This window comes from Bubalus bubalis, chromosome 14, assembly GCF_019923935.1.
Source record: "Bubalus bubalis isolate 160015118507 breed Murrah chromosome 14, NDDB_SH_1, whole genome shotgun sequence".
NCBI classification, from domain to species: Eukaryota; Metazoa; Chordata; class Mammalia; order Artiodactyla; family Bovidae; genus Bubalus; species Bubalus bubalis.
Window position 1 is genome coordinate 67,915,831 of NC_059170.1, and position 15,628 is coordinate 67,931,458.

The window sequence follows — 15,628 nt, forward strand, 5'->3', positions numbered from 1 at the left end:
GGAAGGAGGAGGAAAGTCAACCTTTCAACCTGATGACCTGACTATCTGGGGTCCTTGGAGTGAGAGAGAGAGAGGAGCCAAGGTCATGCTAAGGCCATTCCCAGGCAATGCCTGCGTCGTGCAGAGTAACCAGCAGCATTACCCAGGGACAGCACTTCTCTTTCTGGCTAGGACACTGGACTTCCCATTTCCAAAGACTGGTTTCATAATGACCCACAGCATGGTGACCCAGGGTGGTACAACTGCATAACAGATGGTGGAGAATCTCTGATGTGGGGAAATCTCCTTGGGTGCACATAAAAAGGCAAGTCAGACTTCCAGGCAGGAAAACTATCAATTCATCCGTGGAAATTGTGAGTTGCGAGATCTCCTAAACTTGGCCTTTTCAGTCAACCTCTAACATGTGTTGGAGGGATTCAAACAGAAGCCAGGAAACCCTAGGTTTACAGTTTATGGCAAATTTCTACCCCAAGGGCCCATTCTCCTTTTGTTTAGAGCCTGTTTTCTTTATTCTTTTGACACTTTAATTCCAGAAATACAAATCTACAGATGACAAAATGACTGGGGACCAGCTGATGTACCAGACAGAGGAGAAGAAAACAAAATGGTGAGAAGCAACCTTAGGTTAATTTCATTTCTTCTTGGATCCTGGCCCAGTCTCTATGTGTCCTCTGGATCTCTCTCCTGCCCCTTCTTCCTCTTTTTTCCCCTCCAGAGATATAAGGATCAAAATGTACCCAGGACAGATTATTATCTGCTGGGGTAGACTCCGCCCTTCTGATATAAATAATGGAAATTCAGGCTGAGGTAGACAAGTATAGCCCAATTTCTGGGCATGGAGTATGGGGTATTTAAAAGGATTCCTTCTCACTATGATTTCATTAAGGCTCACTTAACATTTCTCTCTCATTTACCTCAATCAGTTCCTTGGGGGTGGTCTACATAAGCTACAACAATTTAAGACTCCCCATTTCAAAAGACTGAATTGTTAATTTTTTTTTTTTAATTAAAAAAAAAATATAACCATATGCTAAACCTGATGACTCTACCTCTCCCAAGGACGTGATAAAGCTTCCTGCAGTCTTGACCATAAAGCCTCTGCCTGCATCTCATATTTATCCTGCAGGACCTCGGTCAGACAACAATGAAAGGATGTCATGATACGTTACCCAGCAATTCCTGTTAACATAAAGTTAATTCAGAGTGAAAGCACCCTTCCTGCGGGCCATGGAGGCAGCACTAACACAACTGGGACTGTCCCAGACAATCTAGGGCAGCCTGCCACCCTCGTTTGAAAGAAATTCAGGGCAGAAATCCTATCCCCGTGTCCATTAAAAATGTAAAACTGGTTCATCTTCCTGCGTTCTGAATTCTTTCTCAATTATCGATTTTGAGAGGAAAGCGTTGGAATAAACTGGCTCCAAGGACATTTTTACTGCTCAAGGGAGGTTTCTGAGCATCTTTGGGAGAGAAAGCAAAGGCAAGGAACATGAAAATAAGCCTTTCTGCTCCCACTCCAGCCCCTCAATATTCTTCCTCAAATAACAAGGTTGAAGGTGCTCTTCACAAGCCTTGCACATTTTGAAGAAGACTTAAGGTTATAAGGGGAGAAGGCAATGGCACCCCACTCCAGTACTCTTGCTTAGAAAATCCCATGGATGGAGGAGCCTGTTAGGCTGCAATCCATGGGGTCGCTAAGAGTCGGACACGACTGAGCGACTTCACTTTCACTTTTCACTTTCATGCATTGGAAAAGGAAATGGCAGCCCACTCCAGTGTTCTTGCCTGGAGAATCCCAGGGACGGGGGAGCCTGGTGGGCTGCCGTCTATGGGGTCGCACAGAGTCGGACACGACTGAAGTGACTTAGCATAGCATAAGGTTATAAGATGATCAACTCCCTCTGGACTCTACCAGCAGCAGCCCACTGCTTTGCCCTCCCACTGAATATATACAACAACTTGGAGGTAGGCATTATCACTCCCTGCAAAGGTACAGAGATTGAGCCTGGTTCTCTAGACTAGTCCACGATAATAAACACCAGTTTTAAGTCCCATGGCTCCAGGGCCTGCTCTCATTTGAGCCCAGAGGAATGTTCTAGCCTCCAGGCTGTCTCGCCAGATTCTGAAATAAAGACAATTAGTTTTGGTGCTTTCCACCCTTCTCTTCCTCCTCTTCACCTCCCCTGTTCATTCCTTGACATCTCATTCTCCATGACAACTTTTCCATCGTATTGAACTGGGAAGAGAGAAGGATGAATGTAGATTTTTATGAATGAATTCCTGAAGACTGAAATAAGGGCATTAAGAAGGAAAAAAGCGACTCATATTCTATCACCTAAGATCAGTGGAGGGAAAAGAAAAGGATGAAATCACCCAAAGCGAGCCCTGGCACCTCTCCAATTGCAGCCTGACCAACCAGGAGATGAAAGGGCAAAAGCTGCTCTTTTGAAGCTTAAAGGTAATCCCCCTTCCCTGAGGAGCGGTGAATGTGACTTTTATTCCACCCACCCTGGACTTGCAGTGCTGGAAGGGCTGCAGCTGCATGGTGGTTACAGCATGGCCCCTGAGCACATTTCAAGAAAAAAGGAAGTTCTGTTTTTCAGGCCTCTGGCACGGAGCACTAGTCAATGCAGGCCACTTCCCGTTCCTAGTTCTCTCTTAGCTGAGAAGTCAAAGAGAGACAGTAAAAATGTGATGGGCGAGGCACTGGTCAGGGCCAAGGGTCTGCTTCTGCCTCCCTATCTCAAACATCAAATGACTATTCTGGTCACTCAGCACAGAATCTGAAGAGTTCCTTCCAGTAAAATCAGAATAATAATACCTAACTGGTGGAGCTTAGAGAAATATAATTTAGCATTCATTAGAGAGTAGGTTTTTCCAGGGTGCTGGGATCCTGGGGTATAATTCTGATTAAAATGGAAACCGCAAGAGTGATGGTCCAAGACACACACATTTATGTACCACTTACAGGTTCTGAGTTGGGTGTCACTGGACACCATTCCCACAACCTGCCGCCTCTTGGAATGTATGTCACTCACCACCTCCACCCGCCAGCTCGTCCTTCTCCCAGACCAGAGCTACCCTTTGTTTTCACCAGCTTCCCCACCTGAGACCTCAGTGAATATCCTGATGCAACAAGTACCCTTCCTGACCTCCAGCCGCATCTCTCGGGCTCACTCACCAATGGACAGAGAACCATGGCTGCCAGGGCCCGCTGTAACCAGACACAACCCGAGGGTGACTGCACTCTCCTCCAAGCTCAATAATCCCCTTGTTCCTTCCCTACTGGATTTTCCAAGGCAGTCATTTCATACCTTTTCTTCTTAAGTCTTTGATTCCACCCAGACTTCTCAGAAATGTACGACCTCTCGAGAAGTCCAGGGGCATGTGTACCAAGTCTCATCTCCCTCCACTAGACCAAAATTCACTCTGGTGTTACTTCGTCCCAACAGCCCCACTGTCTCGACTAAAGCATCTCTCCACCCGCTGACACGTGCTCTTCAGCCACTCCTTGCATCCCTTCTAGGACCCTGAGCCCCATCTACCTTGCACTAACTTTTTTTGCTCTATCTTCTTACCTTTGGCTCCAAAAAAAAAAGTGCTGCATCTAAGCTTTCTTTCCTTTCATTCCCTGACACCCAGAAAAGGTAGTCTCCACTCATAGCCCCACGTGGAAACCTACACAATCCCTCTCCCAACCTCCCCCATCCTTCTGAAATGCTCCCAGGTCCTCCAATCACCAAATACGATCACTTTCCTTGGCCCACATTCTGCTCGACTCTTCTGAGCCACCTCAGACTCGATGTGATCGAGACTAAACTGACCACCTGGCTCCCTGTCAGCTCCCACCTGCTGACTCCTTCCCCAGTTAGGCCACAACCTCGCAACTGTTACCTCCCCAAAAGAGTTCTCAAGTCCACTTCCTCCCACACGATCACATCTTGGTCACTTGGTTTCTCCCTCTCCGTTGCCATGACAGTGTCCTGTCTAGGCTCCACGGACTGACTCCCTGACACAGGCCACCAGGGTCCTGGCCACCCTCTGTTGCTCAAATACCTTCCCAGTCCCTTGGCTCTCTAAGAAATAAAACACAAATATTTTAGCCTGAGATATAAGCTCTATAGGAACTGACCCTAGCCTTCATTTCTAAGCCTCCTCCTCATCCCCTCTTCCTTCATTTTCTATATTTCACATTTTCTCTGAACTCTGGGAGAATGCACAGTTCCCAGAACCCAACCTGCATGTTCTCCTCTGCACACCAGAATCAGGCCAGTCCATCTACTTGTATTCAATATTGTCTTTATTTGCTTGTTCAGTCACTAAGTTGTGTACTGTTCTTTGTGACCCCATGGACTACAGCACACCAGGCTTCCTTGTCCTTTGTTATCTCCTGGAGTTTGCTCAAATTCATGTCCATTGAGTTGGTGATGTCTTTACTTACTCCAATCTTATTATTTTTTTCAAGACTTGGTAAGGATGCCATTTTGTCCTATTTCTTTAGTTGCAAGTTATTTATCCCTCCTCTGAACCCCTACAATTCAAATATGCTCATCTCTTTCTTGTTTACTCTTCTCTCACATTCTCTTACATCATAGAGACCTGTGTATTTCTTTGCCTCACGGTCCCTATTAGATCTCAGGGACAGTGTTGATACTGATAACGGTCGTAACAACCAGCACCACAGTGAGCGCCTCCCACAGTCCAGTTCTGTGCAAAGCATGTGATGTCTCCACCTCAGCAACCCACTGGGGGACTGTCTCCATTTCCAGCTGAGATTAAGTAACGTGCTCAAGGCCAGCATGTAGTAAGTGATGGAACTAGAAACTGAATCGAGGTTTGCTGAGGTCAAAAGCCATGCTCTTAACTACTATAGAGTATTCCTCACTATCTTTACTCGACCAATAACTGCTCAATAAAACATGCTCTTCCTAGGACCTCAGAGGTGCGATGGTTTACTGAGCCAGGTTCCCCAGAGTTGCTGAGGCTGCTCAGTGAACACATACACTTATGTGAGAGAAGAAACCGTTTAGGTTTCCTTCAAGGATATTTTCAAAGATAGAAAAAAGTTTTTATTCCGCAAAATTAAATAGCACATCACATAGAAAATGAGAGGAAAAACCTAATTCACCTGTATTAGGTAAATGCCTGATTCTGTCTCCTTCCTTGGAACCACTCATGTCAGTAATGCAATTCATCAAGGTTACCCTGAAAGCCTTCGATAATTTAAACCATGTTTAGAGACAGCCTCCAAATTTCTAATTTCTGAGGCTCTGACATCAGCCCCAGGAAAGCAGGACAATTTTACTATGTTAATAGAGTCAGAACCAGTGTAAATGTGGGCTCATTGTTTTACCTATGAACACAAAGATAATGTAAAGTGGCGATGGTTGATCTCTATGTGTAAGCGGCTAAGGGCTGTAATCCTCCAAGAGGAATGTCATTATACAGCTCAAATCCCATCACAACAAACACCGTTACAACAGAGATGTCTGTATAACAAAAACCCTTCCAAGCTTTGGCTGACAGCCCATGTACTTCAAGCAGTATTTGATGTGAGACCTGGAGTTCACAGTACTGGAAACTGACCTATATTTGCAAAGGTAAGACCTGAATGATTTCAGCTGTGACTTCTATCCCATGATGCCATGAGTTGTAGTGATGTATAATCTCAATCCAGGAGTACAAAAACTAAGGACAAAGACAGAAGCAAAATCAACCCTGTTCTTGAAGGGCAAAATTCCTGCCTTTCACTTGGGGAACCCTTAGAGAAAGGACCTCTTACCCAATCCTGAAATAAAGCAGACCAAGGGCTTCCCTGGTGGCTCAAGCAGTAAAGAATCTGCCTGCAAAGCAGGAAACGTGGGTTTGATCCCTGGGTCAGGAATATGACTGAGAGGCTAACACACTTTCACTTTGAAGGCTGGATGCAGCCTCATCTCATTGAGAAGTAAGATGGAGTGGCCCGTGAAGACAGATGAACTGGGCTGAAATTTCTACTCTGATGCTTACTAGCTGGGTAAACTAGGCTACATCTCTTAGGTTTTTGTGATGCTCATTTTTCTCATCTGTAAAATGTGACTAGGACCATCTGCTTTCAGGATTCCAGTAAGAATTAAATGAGATAACTATACAAAGCTCTTGGAGAATGAAATGGCAACACCCTCCATTATTCTTGCCTGGAGAACTCCATGGACAGAGAAACCTGGTGGGCTATAGTCCATGGGGTCACAAAGAGTCAGACAGGACTGAGTAACTAACACACACACATACAAAGCTCCTAACATAGAGCCTGGTACACAGCATGGGCTGAAAAAAAAGTAAGTCCCCTTACCAGGTCTCCCTTTCTCTCCAAGACTGTGGGCTGATGCAAACTATTTTAATGAAGTCAGTTATAAGACTGAGTGAATGAAGTTAAAATATAATAAAGTCACAAATATAGCCTGGTAAAGATACTGCTCAGAGGAACATGGAGGAAAAGAGAGCAAATAGTATAAGAACTAGGCCAGGCACAGACACTTACTTGACTTAGAGAAAGGTCTTCTTGGCTAAAGTAGGAAACGTGTGATCAAAAGCTAAAAGGCACGTAACCAGGTGTTGTAACAATAAAGCTTTGATCATTGTGTCAGAAGTCATTTCGAAAAATGCTGAATAAACTGAAATTTGCAGGCACGTTTTCCTAGTCAAGGATGAACTGTGGTTACTGACTCCCAAGCACTGGTTTACTGCCGACAGCCTAGTTTTCTGTGGGGGCTATTCCAGAAGGTGGGAGGGCCCTTCTTAGCTGAGTCCTCAGCTTCAGCCCATGCATTAGACTGTCTTTGGACACTGTAAAAATATTAAAACACATTCTAGTCTTTTCCATTTGGGAAATATGTCAGTAAAGAGTTTAGAAATATGATCAATATTAGGGATATGCCCTATTTGTGATATTTTTAACCCTCTTGACTTTGAGATACCTAATTTATATTTTTCAAATTATGGGACAATCAAGTATGTGGTGACAAAATTCTTCTATACATTCTTTTGAAAACACTCTTGGTGTTACATGACAGTTTTTGAGATAGAAAAGGAGAGTCCTATAAACATAATCTGAAGGCATGCCTGTTCACCTTTATAAAATAGATATGATCTAGGGGTTTTACTTTGGCCACCTGATGCAAAGAGCTGACTCACTGGAAAAGACCCTGATGCTGGGAAAGATTGAAGGCAGGAGGTGAAGGGGACAAAAGAAGACAAGATGGTTGGATGGCATCACCCACTCAATGGACATGAGTTTGAACAGGCTCTGAGAGATGGTGATGAATGGGAAGCCTGGCATGCTGCAGTCCATGGGGTCACAGAGTCAGACATGACTGAACGACTGAACAGCAACAACAAGGGGTTTCAAAATTTCTCGAACATTTCCCAAAAGTCCTATCAGACCTCAGCATCTACAGGGAACAAGAGATGGCCCAACGTTTCTCGGACTCAGAACGTCAGAGTTCCAACAATGACTTAGTAGCCCTTTGCCTTGACAGTAAGGAAGAGGCTCAGAGACGAGAATGGGCTGACGTTCCTGTGTTCAACTAAAGTGTGTGCACAAGCCATACATTGAGCTTACAGGACCTCTTATAAGAGGAAGCAGAGAAAAAAGATAACAAGCTAGACAGAAGTACCGAGGTGCAGGGAAACAGCAACTGTGATACTCACAAAGAGATGGAGGAGCCCTGGGTAGGAAGACCAAAAGATCCAAAAGAGAGAAACAATTATCGAAGTGAGGTTAAAACATGGACAGAGAACAGATGGCAGCAGCAGAGGAGATACTGTAAATTCATTTCTACACAGAGCTCACAATGGGTGACTCCAATATCCAGAAGCTTCAACCTGGACAGACGTTTCCAGCCTCTATTTAAGAATGGTGCCTCCCTCCCCATCACCCTCATCTTAAAATGGAGGCAATGACAGCCTCCAGATTGCACACGTGAATCTTACCACTGCTTAAGGGCGTAAACCACAAGCATTTCTGAAGGTGCGCTAACTATTTCAGGCCACTAGGGTGCTACTTCCCTCTCCCCAAAGGCACACTTCATTTAATGATCTCCATCTAGACCCCAAGAATTAATGTCCCTCCTAGAAGTGTACCCTTTATTCCTTACGCCAGTGCTTATTGCTGTTTATAGGGTACTTCAAGATCCCCACAGGCTACGGAAAAGTGAAATGCAATTGTAATTACATGGGCAGTAACAGAAAAGTGGGGGGGGGGGGGGGTGGGTAGAAAGAGCTCCTGAAATGCAAGGCTAAGAAACACTATTCCTCTGGGAGGCCAGCCACTCTGCCCAGAAGAGCCTGCGCTGCCTAGAAAGTGACCTCAGGGAGGAATCACGCGCCTGGAGAGAGGCGCGGCCGCCCCCTGCTCCTCCCTCCCTGCATCTGAGGCCAGCTGGTCCACCTGTCCGGGAGGCAGGCAGGGGCGCTGGGAGGAGCCCGTTGGCCACGGGGCACAGGGGCAGCGGGGCGGGTCTTTCTCACCCTCCTCCCTTCCCGTAAATAACCAGGACCCCCACCCCAACCCCCGCAGGCCTGGACTGCACGCCCCTAACCCGTGCGCGAGCGCCCTTCTGTCTGTACCTTTACTCTGGGGAGGGTTCTGACTCCGGTCCCGGAGGACGTTGATCTGGTAGACGGCTCCGTAAGGCTCAAAAAGTTCTTTCAGCTCCTTTTCTGACCAGGACCGGGGGATCTGTCCGACAAACATCTTAATGGCATCTGGGTCTGGTTGGTCTGAGTGATCCAAAGCGCCGTTCATCTTGTTGGCTGTGCCGTTACTGTCAAAAAGGGAAGCAGGAGCCAGAGTTAGGGCTGCAGGGTGAGGGACAGGAAGACAAAAAATCGGGGGTGGGGTGGGGGCGGGGAGGCGGAAGGAGGAGGAAGAGGAGCACGGGGCAAAGTGCCTAATGAGTCGTGGAAATGTGATGAACTAAAACAAAGCACAGGCACCATTAGGTTGCTCCTCGGCGGCCGCGGCGCGGGCTCTCACTGCAGGCTGCTGTTCGGCACCGCCGCCCGAGCCCGGGGCAGCGCCCCACCGGGTGTCACCCGGGGCGTGGACATCTTGAAACCCGGCTCGGGAGGCAGCTGCAAGTTAAGTGCAGGTCTCGCTCCGCGAGGCTGCCATCAACGCATCCGCAGCGTTATCAGTCTCACACTGGCTCTCATGTGGAAAGAAAGGCAAGGTTGGGTTTCTGCTGCTTTTCCCACCACCCCGCCCTCCACCCCTTTTGGAAGGTTTTTGGAAGACAGGGGAGAGGTGGTAATAATAAAGTCACATGAAAAGAAAATGAAACACTTGGCAGTCCGTCAGATGACTAATGCAAGATGCTGGTGATGAATTTGCAGAGCGCGCGAGGCATCCATGTGTGCATCAAATTAGTACGTTGTTGCTGCTCAGAAGAGAAAGTGCTCCAGCAATGCGGCTGGGTGCACCCGATTGGCTGCCCACGCTGGAGAAAAGGGCCCTGGCGGGGAGGAGGGCTCCCGTTTAAAAAGCACATTGTTTATGGGACCGGGGCACAAAGGCTTTAATTCAGAGAGGCAAAGGCGATCTCAGAATTGCCTGCTTTGTGATAGGAGGGGGAAAAAAAAAAGCAGTCCCAGAAAGTTGAGTTCCCGCTAAAGGACACTGAATATTTCAAATCTTTCACACTCCATAAATTGCTCTCTGTATATCTGACATCCAGATGTTGCACTTGAGTTCTAAACAACCACACGTTTGGGAGAGAAAAGAGTAAAGTCTGCCTTTCCTTCTCCCAGCTTCAATAAATATCTGGGGCTGATACAAAGAGCAAAGACCATAAGCTTTTACATATCAATCTTCCTTAATGCTGGTTTCCAAAACCCTCATTTGAAAGAGAGAATGCCTGTTTAGAACCTGCAATTCTAGTCACTAACACGTAAAAGGATGATGAAGGCATTTATATTTGCTTGGATCCCTCCACCGTTTAAGCTGCAGTAAATAATAAAGCAAAGCCACATACTCTTTTCATCCCCCGCCCCCCCCAATGCACCCTAAAGCCACCTACTCTGCCAAGTGACAAGGCTGACTGCCTTGAGCAGCACTGATTTGCAGTACTAATCCTCAGTCTGTGAAAACATATAAAATGCACTTAAATTCAGCACACACAGAACCTACAGAGCCATGTTCATGACTGCCCCCCAACCCCAGCCTCTAGCCCAGGAGGCAGAAAGGTCAAGAAATGGCCACATGGACTAAAGCTTCACTGAAAATGTTCTCTTCACTGTAGCCTAGGGTAACAGTAAGAAGGTTTTCAAAGATCTTAAGTAGGTTTCTTTATTTCAGTCAAAACCCCTCAGAGCACCTTAAATTTGCTGCAAAACTAGGTTAGTCCTGAGCCCTTGGGGGAAAAAAAAAAGACACTGATGGCTAACAAACAGCAGCAGTAAAACTTACGGAAAGGAGAAATTCTGAATTCAGTTTAATCCAGAGAGGAAAACGACGGTAAATACTCTTCAACTAGGTCCTGGCTTCAATTTCTATTTCTCCTTATCCCCCAATTTACCACTCTATTTTTTTTTCTTTAATCCTTGAGATAAACAATCAGACTAACTTGAAAGCACTTTCAGAGCTTTCTCTAATCAACCTTATTGTTATATATAAAAAAAAAATGTTCTACTGAATACAATATTGAGCACAAAACCTTCCTTCAACAATTTAGGTGTAATGTAACGCTTGTTTATATTAGAGCTGGAGCGTTTATCTTCTTCCCATGCACCTCGACTGCTTTTCAAATTGCCCTCCGGGAATTCAATAAACACTTTTAACCCCACAGGGCTGACTCTGGCAAGGAGGAGGTGGCAGAGCCCCACGCAGAACAGAATGTAGCGCTCACAGCTCGTTGAGAGCTGAGAGTGTGGCAAGACTTATTTCTGGGACAGGAAGGGCCTGTGGTTACCGCTGTTGACAATCAGCTAGAATGAAAAGAGGAAGGTGTTGCCACAGGTCCCAGCTAACAGAGAACGGAAGTTCAGAAAATGGGGCTCCTGCATCTCCTCTGAACAGAGTTAACACAACAGACGGACCAGGTGGCAGCACACTGGTCCTTATACCTCAACTTAGGATTCTACAGCAAGTGTTCTTTCATGGGTCTCCAAACAAGGGCCCATTTCTACTTTCCCAAAATAAATAAATAAATACACACTCCCTGGGGCGCATAGGGAGAGACACCGTGAAGAGGGGCTTATGCTTCACCTTTTGGTCTTTATGTTGGTGAGTGTGTATTTAAAATCCCTGCCCCTCAGTCATCCTTCACGGATACCTTTAGACCTCTTGGGTCCTGATGCCGGTGGGGGTTGGCACTTAAGGTTTGAATCCTGGCACTATCATTTCCTAACTGTGCCGCTCTGGGCCTCAGACTCTTCATCTGTAAGATGGAAACAACAGACTTCACCTCTGTTGAGCCATGTGCTAACTACAGGATGTGGCCCCAAGTTCAAAGTGTCTACTGGGTGTCACCTGTTCCCACTGTTAATCTTTTCTGTGCACTTGTGAAGCACTAGAAATGAGTGACCACTGCACGTCTACTTTTCAATCCAAAGTTTTTCCTAGTGTGGACTCAAACACAGTTCATATCCTAAGTAATAATAATAGGCATCTTTCAGTGAGCGATTCTAGGCCAGACACCATGCTAGGTGCTTTACATGTATTATCTAATCCTTTTACCATTGCTTTGAGAAATTTTTTAGATGCAGATATCTAAGAAATAATTTCCTTTTCTAAGATTACCAGTTTATACATTGTAGAAGCAGAATTTGAACACAGGCCCAATGGGCTCCAAAGCACAGAGTATTTCTAAACCATCATGTGGCCAAGTATTGTATAAGGTCTGTTTTGGGCTGTGAGTGAACAGCTTGTGGAAAATCTATGAGAAGACAAGGCCAAGAGCAAGACCTATTGGTTCCCTGGGATCACGCTGCCAGATAAAAGGCAGCACTAACACACATATACACACATCTTTCCTCTTTTGGTGTGTGAGAATCAGGGTGCAAAGTACGGAACTTCAGAGTCTATTAAGACTATATTACAACCCATACTTTCTCCATAATCATACAAAGCGTCTCCAACTCCGGAGACTGCCTCCCTTTCTACTCCCACAGGATCCCATGAATGAGCACCTCTCCTCCATATCTGAATCCTTCCCACTACCTGGCCATTTTGCAAACAAATGTTTCAAAGGTTTGCATCAAATGCTAAGAGCATGACTATCCATTAACTAAGTCCAACAATGTCTACCTGTTACACAAACTCACAGCAAAGGCACATCTTCCTGATCGAAGCATCAGTGGTCCTATCCCATTGATGACCCCTGTGTTGCTGAATCCCATGCCCTGGATCCCGATGGTATGTTATCAGGAGCCTGGGTAACTTAGTTCTAACACATGAGCTCCTCCTCCTTTGGACTTTCAACTTTCTTCCCGTCTGATATTCATCTCTATAGAAGACTTACTGACTCTTGTCCTCATGGGGCTATAAGCGCTGATACTTCTAAGGAAGCCAGAAATCATGTGTGTGACAGTTAAACCTTTCGCGGTACTTGCCAGAGGCCACAGGGAAATCAATTCGATCTACAAAGAAGGGTAATTATGGGAACAGATACCCCAAATCTCACTAAGACTCTTAGTAACACCTTCTATTTATTGCAATCTGATCTCAGACTTAGGAAATTAGACTAGCTCCCTTCCCACCCTCCCTAGCGATCCTCGGCCCCCAGCACAGGGCAGGAATCAGCTTCTAATTCAAAGATTTATTGACAGCTTACTCTTTGCCAAACAACTTTTCCAGGTACAGGACACAAGAGAACCACAACAGCTACACAAAGATGAAATTATTATCCTCAATTTGGAAATGAAGCAACTGAGAGTCATAGAGGTAAAGTGACTTTTCCAATGTCACACTCCTAAGAAGAGGTGTCTGCAGAATCTGAACACAGTACACAGAATCCGGACACAGTAACAAAGGCCAACAGTTACTGCTTAATAGTCTATGATCTGGGTTTCTTGAGGGTGATGTTTCCTGTGGACTCAGTGGCCGCTGGCAGGCCTGAGACACAAGCCCATACATCTCTGCTACCTACAAACTACGATACTATCCTGGGTGTCAATTCTACTTTTGCTCTTGGCAAAGAGCCACGTAAGGTTCCTCCAGGCCAGGTGCCACATGGAATTGGACCACAAGTTGGAGGGCACTAAGCCAGCAGGCACTGGTGATATTGATCTCAGAGCCAAGATGAAAATATGATGATGTTGGGGGGAAAAATGATAGTGCTTACTCTCTGCTTTAAGTGCTGGCACTGACCTACTTCCCTACTCTATTTTCGAGTAGAGAGAACTAGATCAACAGAGGATATGCAAAATCTTCTGAGGTTCCTCTAAGTAGCAAAATATTACAGACATTATAATAACTGATTCAATGCATTCTTATTATTGTTATTAACTCCAGGATGCAAGCTTTTATGAAGCCCAGGGAATGCAGGCTTCTTTTTGGAGAATGCAAACAAAATAAACGATAACTTCTATTATTTTATCTTGTTCCTTGGACAGCAACTTTCTGTATTATATCTCCCTTATCTATACAAAAGAAAGAATAACAAACTTACAAAACGGGTACGAGAAATCCCAAGTGGCTATAAATAATTTTATAAAAGTTGAAAAAAGGAAATAAAATGCCACCGTCAGAAAATATACCAACCTGAAAACAACACAGGAAGATGCCTTGCCTTGGAAAAACTTTGGATAAAATTAGCAAATCTCCTTGGTTGTTGTTGCTTAGTCACTGTCATGTTCAGCTCTTTTGCGACCCCATGGACTGTTGCCCACCAAGCTCCTCTGTCCATGGGATTTCCCAGGCAAAAATACTGCAGTGGGTTGCCATTTTCTTCTCCAGGGGATCTTCCCGACCCAGGGATGGAATGTGCATCTCCTGCTTGGCAGGCAGATTCTTAACCACTGAGCCACCTGGGAAGCCTAATCTCCTTCGCAGTTACTAACAGTTTTATTGCTCCATAGTTTTTTATCCATCTTACTTTTTTTTGTTCCTTGGGACTTCCTGTATCAGTGCGGCCAACTGTGTGCCATGATGGGAATGGAGCCTACACAATCCAATATGGTAACCATGGGTTACATGTGGCTACTGCACACTTGAAGTTACTGCAACTGAAAAACCGAATTTCAAAATTCTACTTTAATGAACTTAAATAAATGTAAATGTGAGTGGTTTATTTTCTAAAGACAAATAGAGAGTTGAGATTCACCAAAACATTTCATCAGGAAGTTGTTTCGGGTAAAGAGAAATGAGGGGCCAGGAATACGATACCAATGCTTGAGTCACCCAGAAGTTGTTAAGTCAGTCGGCAGTGGACCGGCCAGCCTGCCTGGGCTCTTGTCTTGGCTCAGCATTAACTTTAACAGCGAGATCCCAAGGTAATCGAGTAACCACTCAGTTTCCTTACGTGTAAAACAAAGAGACGCCATGGTCCCCATATGGCTCTTTGCTTCTCTGATTCTGCAAGTGGCTGGTGGCTCGGGGCCGCCCCCGGAGCATCCTTTCTCTCAACTTGTGCCAGGTCTGCTTGGCATCCCAACTGCTGCCCCATCCTTGCAGTCAGTGGACAGGCTGCTCCTTTAAAGGGCCGAGGGACCACTTTTTAATATCCTCATACTTAAGTAATAGCCCTTGGAGAAACAGGCTTTGTGTGGTGACTGGAGGAAAGTGCCCAAGGCTGAGCTGTGTGAGGCACAAGCAGGAAGCGCTTGGCAATGGGCCTGGGGCTTCCTGGTGGGGAACGGGACAGTGCGAGACTCAGCCTTCTACACTGTCCCTCTTGCTGTGGCTTATTGTTTAAGAGCAGAATTCTCTCCTTGATGGACTGGCAGCATGGTGCGCGGGCTACATCATCAGGTCTTTCTCATGCCACTCTCCGGGGGAACGCATCAGAGACTGGTCCTGCACCCGTGACCCTCTGCTCTAAACCTAACCTCTCCCTTTAGGAAGAGGCATCAGCCGTCATCCAGCCTCGAGTTCTGCGAACTGCAGCTCCCTTTGAAAACACACCACTTTAGGGTTGCCATGAAGAACACCTCCATCTTCTGTGACTGTCTTTCAACAGAGCACCTCTGCCAGTGGACCGACACAGCTGCATCTCACTCAGGGAGATGCTGGATGGCTGGAAGATTCTGGCAGACCTAACAAAACTCTCTGGGTATCAGTTTTCTCAGCATCGGACGATGAAACCATGGCCACTCCCATATTTACTTGGAAGGGTCTGATATCATTTCTCATGTGCAGCTGAAGCTTTGTGAGTTTCCTGTCCACCAATTACAGAAGAGGGCCCCGCAGTGGCCTCACCAGTAACAGGACGGGGCCCTCAGTCTTGGAGGTGAAACTTCTGCAGACAGGACTGGCAAATTCACAGAAAATCAAATGGATCAAATAATACCCAGCATCGTTGAAGAAGGCAAAGCCTTTCTCCAAATTGTAAATAAATCAGTTTGTGCTCCTCTGAAGAAAAGTCCAAGTTTCCTACAAGTATAACCACATGTACAATGTTCACCCCTGGGCTTTGACAAAATTTGAAAA

At 45.8% G+C, this 15,628-nt stretch overlaps 1 protein-coding gene across 17 annotated transcripts in view; it reads right to left on the minus strand.

Moving 5' to 3' along the window:
- CELF2 (CUGBP Elav-like family member 2) overlaps positions 1-15,628 on the minus strand; it is a 565,824-nt gene that overhangs the window by 158,313 nt on the left and 391,883 nt on the right. For 16 of the 17 annotated variants that reach the window (XM_025264691.3, XM_025264694.3, XM_044928249.2 and 13 more), the window contains one exon: positions 8,608-8,804. In XM_025264691.3, coding sequence (XP_025120476.1) covers positions 8,608-8,804 — 197 coding nt within the window. Of the gene's footprint in view, positions 1-8,607; positions 8,805-8,976; positions 9,214-15,628 lie in introns of those variants that run through there. The other variant, XM_025264698.3, reaches the window with a different exon arrangement.